The sequence below is a fragment of the Nicotiana tabacum genome, chromosome 17, assembly GCF_000715075.1.
Source record: "Nicotiana tabacum cultivar K326 chromosome 17, ASM71507v2, whole genome shotgun sequence".
NCBI lineage: Eukaryota > Viridiplantae > Streptophyta > Magnoliopsida > Solanales > Solanaceae > Nicotiana > Nicotiana tabacum.
In genome coordinates, this window is record NC_134096.1 from 38,325,516 (window position 1) to 38,334,820 (window position 9,305).

Here is a 9,305-nt window from a genome sequence, read left to right on the forward strand (position 1 = left end):
CGAAACCATCGAAACTCCGATCCGAAGTCAATTACTCAAAAGTCAAACCTTGGTCGATTCTTTCAATTTCGAGCTTCTCGAATGAGAGTCACTCCTTAAAATCATTTCCGAATCACTCAAAAATCTGAGCCGATGATTCACGCAAGTCATAATATACAATGTGAAGCTACTTATGACCTCAGACTGCCGAACCGGACGCAATTGCTCAAAACGATCAGTCGGATCGTTACATTCATCCAACATAAACAAAAACTAGTAGATAATGATTTCTTCCTATTTGCTTAAGACTTGATTGGATTGGGGACCGTTGCAACAATAGCCTTTAAAACTAGTGTTTGCCTTCATCAGAGAGCGAAGTATATATCACTCCACTGCTGCCCCACCATATGGAAATCCTCGCCTTAATAAGCCATTTGGCAGAAACGTTCAACTATTGAAGACAGTTTACTCAAAATATTACTCCAATAAAAACCAATAAAAAAGTGTATACTTAAAAGATCACAAAATTGCATTAATGGATAGTATTACAGACAAACCTTTTGATTTGGTATTACATGAGAGAGATCTAGAAATGTAACCTCGATATAGTATGTGGAACATTATCCACAAAATGAAACAAGATACATGAATTAATGATAATCAAGTTCATCAGCTATATGTACAAGCAATTGTGATTAATAATATTTTCTCTAGTTATACCAATTACTATATGTTTACTTTGAAGTACTTTTCCATAATCAATTCATAATGAGGAAAAGAATTAATACTAGCTAGCTATTTAGGGGGAGCAGCTTGGTTCTTATTACCAGCTAAAGAAAGGATTGAATTGGCAAGTTTATTGATAGAATCAACAAGCCCATTGATGCCTTGTCTATTGATCTCAGCTTTTGATTCCTCAATTTGCAGCCTTCTCTCATGCAAACATAAGAGTTCTCTGTGCCTTCTCTCCTCTCTCTCTTCAGAAGCTTGAATTGTCTCTGCTATAATAGCAGCACTTTTGAAGATAGCAGAGCCAACTTCTTGCAAGTTGTTTATGTTGTTATTACCACTACTTGTTCCTTCTCCTTCACCCTTTCTTCTTCTCTTGGCTGGTGAATCTGAATGCTCACTTCTATCAGGATCTGAGCTATCACACATCTCCAAAACATAAACACATGTAAACCAAAGACTATCAACACTAATTTGATTTGAGTTTAACTTTGATACACTGAAAATATAAAGAATATGTACATTATCAAATCAATTAAAAACCTGTTACATATAATATTAGAGTTTTAAGTTTTATGCACGTGAAAAAATATTTACACAATCTTAGATCACTTAAAAGGTAATTGCAGGTAATTAGTAACCTAAAACAAATGGTAAATAACCAGCTATAACACAATAAACTACACATGATGGTGCAAAATTTGATACATTATCAATATATGAAACTTAAATTTCATAAAATTATGTAACAAGCATGATTTGATAACCTACAAATTGTGATGAGAACCGTGCTGTATCAAGTAAAATTAGATTGGTGTAAGAATCTTTATTTCTTTCTGATACATAATTTAAATCCATTAATTAGATATTAGGTGACCACTAATCTTGAGTGGTTAAAACAGTAAAACAGTCAACTTATTCCTAGGAAGATGTGTGAGATTGAAATAAATGCAAGCAATGTCTAGTTCCCAACCTCATCCAAGAGGCCAAGAGACATAAATACAAAGAGAAGAAAAGAGTGGAGAGAGAGAGAGAGAGAAGAGAAATTAATTAGAAAAAGGGAACTGAATGCACAAAGAAGAAAGACAATCAAGATTAATGATTTTTGCAGGCTATGGAGAACAACAGCACTAGGATCAGTTGGTGAATCTTAAAAGTTCAAGGGCAAAGCTAGAGAACAACAAACTTTAATTAGCTTAAATACACCTAAAACAAAGAGTTTATGCTGGATTGTACAAAATTTATTGCTCTATAGTGTAGTCTAAAAACGATTATTTCATGTAGGAAGAAAGAAAAGGAAGTTATGGTACATATTAAATGTTCTAAAAAGCAAGATTCAAAATGCAACACCAATGGGGCAAAAAGCTTATCTTTCAGAAGATATCAAGCGATCATAGTTTACCAATATAGACATTATATCCAAGTAGGGTTTGATTGCTACTAGATTGAGTAAGATTGTCTATTCAATCTTTTTATGAAAATGTTTTGAGTTTTATGCAATGGTAAAAGTAGCTACAAAAATAATGTCCCTTAATTATAATGCAACAATTACAAATAAATCTCTATGCAAAACATTAACTAGTAGCCTGATAATATAACTAACCTTCATTCACATATTAAGGTAAATTGATAGCGTCAAAAAAATCATTCAAATATCAGAGGATACAACTAATAATTTAATGGAAATTTAAAGTGGGAAAAGAGTACCTACTGCGGGTAAAGGTTGAGTGTAAGGAAGACTAGGTGGCTGAGCTGATTGTTGTGCTACTACTGCTGGTGGTGACAATGTTGGTGGTGGTGGTGGAAGTGGCAAAGCTGCAATTTGAGCTTGAAAAGATTGTTGTTGCAATGTGGGAGACGAAGAATTAGTCAAACTTGTGCTTGGATTTAAAGAAACAGCAGCAGCAGCTGCAGAAGTACCACCACCACCCACTAGCAATTTTTGAGTACATTTTCTGTCCACAACTTGAACCAGTGCCTCATAAATCTCAGGCAACATATTAGTTGGCAAATTCTTCTCTTTCCTTTCACTCCTCTCAATCTTCCAATATGACTTGATAATTATTTCTTGATTATTATTACCATCATCTCCTTTCTCAGCCACTCTTCTTTCATATTCCCTCACTTTCTTGAAATCCCTCATGAGATTATCCCACTTGTCATTGCACTGATTTTGGCTCCTCAAACACCCCATTTTCCAACAATAATCCTCCACCCATTTCCACCTTAGTTCTCCTGGTTTATTTCCCCTAATTTCAGTACTAGTACCATCCCCTTGCCTTTTCATTCTCCTTTCATCATCCATCTTCTTTGCTTCTATTAAAACCATAGTTTCTTCGACTGTCCAATTCCCTTTTCTGTAGTCCCTCAACATGTTACTTCCTCCACTTTGATTACCCACCACCCTCTCCATGCAAAACAGCTAGAAAAGAAATCAACTTTAGGGAAAAGGAATAAAGGGTGTTCTTTTTTCTTTTCACTCTCGGCTTTTGTCAAAGAAAATTGTTATTTCAAGAATGAGGGTTTTGGGGGGGAGTTAATTACATGGTGTTTAAAGGTTTAATTCATGTGGCTGGTTTTGAAGTTTGCAAATGGAAATGATGAGAATGGAGTATTAAAAGGGAACTGGCAGCTGCAGTAATATAATCACCATATCTTTTCTTCTACCTTTTTCTTGAAAATTAGCTGCCTTTATTGAGAGCTTTTCACTTTGAAATATGTAGCATGGCACTCTCCTAGCTAGATCCCCTTAACATTTTCAAAAGATCTTGAAAAGTAAAAGTTCAAATCTAAAACTACTGACGCCGACCACTATATACCTCCGCAAAGTTGTGTAGAACCAAATGGAAAAATAGATTAGGGAGAGGGGTTTATGTTGTAGGGATAATTTTGGGGTTTGAAGCTAAAGCAAGAAACAATTGATTCTCCTGTTTTATTACTTTTGTCGTTTCAATTTATGGGATGTTAGTTTGGCTAAAAACAAAATTTTAGACAAAGTAAAAATCTAAGACAATCATAAAATATTTGCGTGACTGTTAATTATTTCATTAAGAATTAAGTAAAAATTTAAAATGAAATTATTTTTATATATAAAAAATGTCATTTAAGAAAAAGAGTATCAATAAGAAAGGGCCAAACAACTCCATTCAAACTGACACATTTACAAGCCCAAAAAGTTTTCTTGCAGAGGAGGTGAGTAGGGTGAAGTGAGATGGGACTCGAAAGGTAGAGTGCTTAATAGTCATTTGTTGCATGGACAACAGAATTTAATGAGCATAATCACACACGTGGGCTAAGCCAACAGTCATCATAACACCAAGATTTGGAGAGGGCTATATAGTTTATACTCTCTCCCTTTCAATTTAGATTAAGCTTTTGACTCGGCATAAAATTTTAAAAAAAAATTAAAATTTATGGTCTTAAAATCTTAAGGGATAAAAATTTTATGGGCCATAATATTTGTGTGGTTATAAAAGCTTCTCATCAAGGATAAAATAAATAAAATAAAGAGTTTAAAGTTAAATTTTTTCTAAATTTAGAAATATATCATTTATCTTGAAACAGACTAAAAAAAATACATCATCTAATTTGAAACAGAAGGAGTAGGAGATTTTCTCAAGTGGTTTCTGTTTGAGTAATTGAGATAATATTTTTCAAAAACTAAACTTTTTTTTACAAAAAGGTTTTTCTTTTAAATCTTTTTTGCAAGAAGAAAGCAGATGAAAGTTGTTTTTTTAAAGTTAAATAATATGTTTGACCATAATAAAAAATGACTATCGGAGACAAAAATAATCACAGTTACAGTTTTTGTCACGAAATAATTAAATAAGCTCCACGTTAACTAGATTTTCATTATAAAAAGAGATGTTGAACGGTGCAAATAAACTTTATCAATTTAGGGCAAATAAACTTAGTAACAACAATATTCAGTTATATGTAAATGAAAAACAGAAGTTAAATCCCTTTTTAGGATGGGCCAAAAATTATAGTAAGATCGTAAAATTTGACTTCCTTGGAAAAGCCGAACCAAATAAAGCACAAACATAAAAACCATGCAGCTAAAATTAAAGTGCCGTAGGGTTCCGTGGGGTGATGATAGACTATAATTACGTGTTTTAGTCATTTATTGCATTCTAGTTCACTGTACTTTATTTATGTTGGAGTTTTAATTGATAGTGTTTTGCACTTATTGTGTGTTTTATGACTTGTATGAGTGATTCCGAGCTATATAGATAATATGGAATGAATTCGAGTGATTTGGAGTTTTGAAGTCTGAGTAAAAGCCCAAACATTAAGCCAGGATCGTGTTCGGGGGTTGAAGATCAAGTTTGGACTTCAAAAATCGAAGTTTGGTCCGTACTCTGAGAATTCCCCACTGCCGCGGCGTATGAGGCGGCGCGTGGGGCGTCGAATTAGCTCTCTGGATTTTCCCACTAATGCCCCGCATGGCACGTCGCCCCATGCGCGCGCGTCTGTGCAATTTTACAGAGTAAATATCCTAATTCGGCTAGAAAAAGGTGATTTCGTCTGGGGCCGACCCTACTTGGTATAAATACATGGGAAAACGTTATTTTCGGATTTGTTTTGACACATATTCGACCTAAGGAGGCTGAGGAGGAGTTGGAAAAATACGAGCACAAGGATTTCATCATTCCTTCCTCACTCAAGACACAAGCTTGGATTGAATTTATGTTTTCCTACACTTTAACTTTATTTGTGATGAATTGTTCCAATCTATGGAGTTATTCACTTTAGGGTTTGATGGATTTGGTGTATTGATGATTGTTTGTGGATTATAACTCTAGTTTTATGTATTGAAGTATTTTTGGATGATTTAATCGTTGCATCTATATTCACTTGTTCATGTAATCGAGAGAGGTATAACTTGTGATATCTTTGCATTATATTGTTGGTTAAGTTCATTAATTCTTCTTAGTAATCGAAAAAGGCTAGTTGAATCATTGATTAAACCTAGTTAGGAGGATAATCGAGAAAGGTTCTCCAAAAGACCAATCCACTACGCATTCTTGCATATCTTCACGTGCTTAAATTGGTTCATCTTGTGAGGTTAAAACTTAATCGAGAAAGGAGTTTTTGTTGAACGTTTGAACTAATAATTGAGTGAATTCGAGAGTCTCACTTAAACATTAGAATTGAATTATCTAGAGTTAGATCCCAAACAATTATCTTGCACCTATCTTATCAATCCCAACTTTCTCCCATTGATAACTTCCTTGCTTACCTTTGTTGCGATTGTCATTAGTCAATAACTTTAGATTCTTAGTTAATTGTAGTTAAAAATCATAGAAATCTCAATTGTTGATCATCTTACATAACAATCAAGCTAGAAACTACAAGAATACTGTTTAAATCCAATCCTCGTGGATACGATATTATAATATACTATATTTGACTAGCGAGCATAATTTAAGTGTGTTCGAGCTCGTCAAATTTTGGTTTCGTTGCCAGGGATTGGCAATCAATAGTGTTTGAAATAGTTTGTAGAGCTAATTCAGGAAATTTTCTTTTTATTTTATTTTATTTTTCTTTTTTTATGGTTGGTGGTCCTTGAATGTGAGCAGGTTACAGGTTAAGATTGGTGCATGACTCGAACTTCTGCGAAGAAAGTGATACCATACGAGCCAGAGATAGAAAAATAACAGCGACAGTTGAGGAAGGAAAGAAATCTAACCGAGACATCAGAAAAGGTTGGGCAATCCTCAACCAAAGAACTTATTGCTGGAAACGGTGATGATAATGTATATTTGGTTGCAAGAGAGGCAGCCCAACAATGGGAAAAAAGTTGTACAGGATGTGATAACAACACGATAGGGGTCCAAGAATTACTAAAGAAAATCAAGAAACGTGCGGAAGCTAAAAGAAAATAAAGAAACAAAAAAGAACGGAAAATTAAAGATAGATTGAATTCAAGAAAGAGTTTCTTGAATTCAAGAAGTCTATTCTTGAAGTTGAATCCTAACAACAACAATTAGCTAACAAAGAACTAATCGCCTTTGGTAGAGAATTAAAAATAAGAGATAGATTGTGAAACCCGACCCTTTAGAATAACACGAACAACAATAAGCCTATACTTACCACCTTTCTTGAATACCTAGAAGTGATCTAAGATTTCAAAAGAGTTTAATCTTACCATCTTAAGTTGAGTCTTGAAGGTTGAAGAATAAATCCAAGAGTAGCCACACACAAGAGTGCAAGAAAAATCTCATAATTTTTATTGATAATAGTTTATATTAATCTTTTATCTAAAAACAAGAAGACACCCCTTTATATAGATAGGGGGTCACGAAATTCCTACCTAAAAACAAGAAAATAAAGTCCTAAACTACTTTGGACAACAAGTCCAAATACCTTAGGAAAAGGAAAAACACTAGGAAATAAAAACCAAGTCAATCTTGAAAAGTAACTCCAACAATCTTAGGAAAAGGAAAATATAACCTTAACTATCTAAGAAAGCAATAAATATAGTACCAAAATATATGGAAATAAGTTAAAACCAATCTTGGATAGAATCTTGAAAGTCGCAAACCAATCATGGATAGGATCTTGGAAATCTTGAAGACAACTTGCAAGCAACTTGTACCCAACTTCTATCACGCCTATTGAACCTTTCTTGGACAGAAAGTAAGTCATTTTTTCTCTCTTGGGATGTCAACATGCACTCCCTTACTCCTCTCATTCTTTTCTCTCTCATATTTTTTCATATTTTCTTTAACAGTCTTTTCATCTTCATAAATTTGTGAGGGAGTCAAAGGTCCAAGAATAAGTTTCTTCTCATTAACCTCAAAGAGAGTATCTATTTTTTACCATGTTATATGAAGCTCTTCTATAGGTATACCATGGCTTTCTCAACAAGATATGATAATTATTCATGGGAATCACATCACACCAGATCGCATCCTCATACCTTCCAATAGAGAATAGTAATAACACTCTTTTATCTACCTTTACTCCTCTCAACATGTAGGGTTCAATATGCTCAACACAAGGCAAGTTCAATTTTTCAACCATATAAGTGTTAATTGAGTTATAGCAAAACTCTTTGTCAATTCTAAGAGCACAAATCGCAGACATCACTTTAGCTCTTGTTTGAAAAATAATTTTACCATTGTCTTCTTTCCATTCGGTATATTGTAAGTTCGATTTTTCAAGTTGTTGAGTCATAGCTCGCCTCCTTTTACTATAACTACCTGTTTGAAACATCTTGAACAAAGATTAGAAGAATTATGTATCTCTCAAATTTGGCTTTTTCCTCTAATGTTCTCGCCTCTCTTGCCTTTTTCCACTCAAAGCAACTCTTGGTTGTTAATCTTTAGATTTATTAATAAACCTTACTAGTCACAACCCTTAGTGATAAAAATGTGGAGTTAGAAAAAGAATAAAAAATTGAAAGACCAAACCTTGGAAGAATAGGAATTGGTTATGTAGAAAAAATAAGGAAAGAATTTAGGAAACCCAAAACCCATAAGAATAAGGAAAGAACTTACCTTAATCTTCAAGAACTAGGATCCCCTCTTCTTGTTTCCTTTCTTGACTTGGAAACCAAAAAACACTTGAATTCTACAAATAATAATGAGCTATAATGCTTTTCTTTTGGATGATTTTCGTTTTCTTTTTTGGTTTTCTTTTTTTTTTTTTGCCCAAGAACCTCCCAAGATTTATCAAGATTTAAATCTTGATTAGCTTATGTTCTGATACCACTTGATAACAACACGATAGGGGTCCAAGAATTACTAAAGAAAATCAAGAAACGTGCGGAAGCTAAAAGAAAATAATAAAACAAAGAAACAACGGAAAATTAAAGATAGATTGAATTCAAGAAAGAGTTTCTTGAATTCAAGAAGTCTATTCTTGAATTCAAGAAGTTTATTCTTGAAGTTGAATCCTAACAACAACAATTAGCTAACAAAGAACTAATCGCCTTTGGTAGAGAATTAAAAACAAGAGATAGATTGTGAAACCCAACCCTTTAGAATAACAAGAACAACAATAAGCCTAAACTTATCACCTTTCTTGAATACCTAGAAGTGATCTAAGATTTCGAAAGAGTTTAATCTTACCACCTTAAGTTGAGTCTTGAAGGTTGAAGAATAAATCCAAGAGTAGCCACACACAAGAGTGCAAGAAAAATCTCACAATTTTTATTGATATTGTCTATAATAATTGTGAGATTTTTCTTACCCTCTCCCAAGGTAGGAGTAAGGTTTGCGTACTCATTACCCTCTCCAGTCCTTATTTGTGGAATTACACTGAGTTATTGTTATTGAAGTTGTGTTTGGACATATATTTTATTTGAAAAAAATTAAAGTTTTGTGAGTGGAAGAAAAATTTTCATCCAAAATCTGCCTTGGGAAATTGGAAATTTTGAAAAACAAATACACAAAATATTATTATATTTCATAAACAAATAATATTTTTAAAATTTTATTTAAAAAATGAAGCCAAAATGCCAAATGGGAGCTTAATTAAAAGTGTCAGATCTAAAAATAGAATCGTCTTCGATAAGTAGTACTTTACCCTCAAAATAAGATTTTGAATACAAATCTGAATTAATTTATTCAAAAATGAATATCAAACAT

At 33.2% G+C, this 9,305-nt stretch overlaps 1 protein-coding gene across 2 annotated transcripts; it reads right to left on the reverse strand.

Moving 5' to 3' along the window:
* Nucleotides 1-485: 485 nt before the first annotated feature.
* LOC107819806 (uncharacterized) lies at nucleotides 486-3,884 on the reverse strand. 2 transcript variants are annotated; one of them, XM_075234205.1, is made up of 2 exons: nucleotides 2,416-3,884; nucleotides 486-1,121 (listed from the first exon to the last, which is right to left on the reverse strand). In XM_075234205.1, the coding sequence occupies exons 1-2, from the start codon at nucleotides 3,119-3,121 to the stop codon at nucleotides 775-777; spliced, it is 1,053 nt and encodes a 350-aa protein (XP_075090306.1). In that variant the 5' UTR covers nucleotides 3,122-3,884; the 3' UTR covers nucleotides 486-774. The 2 variants fall into 2 exon arrangements, with proteins under 2 accessions (XP_075090306.1, XP_016501444.2); XM_016645958.2 differs by having other exon boundaries at nucleotides 486-1,137; nucleotides 2,420-3,880.
* Between the last annotated feature and the right edge of the window lie 5,421 nt (nucleotides 3,885-9,305).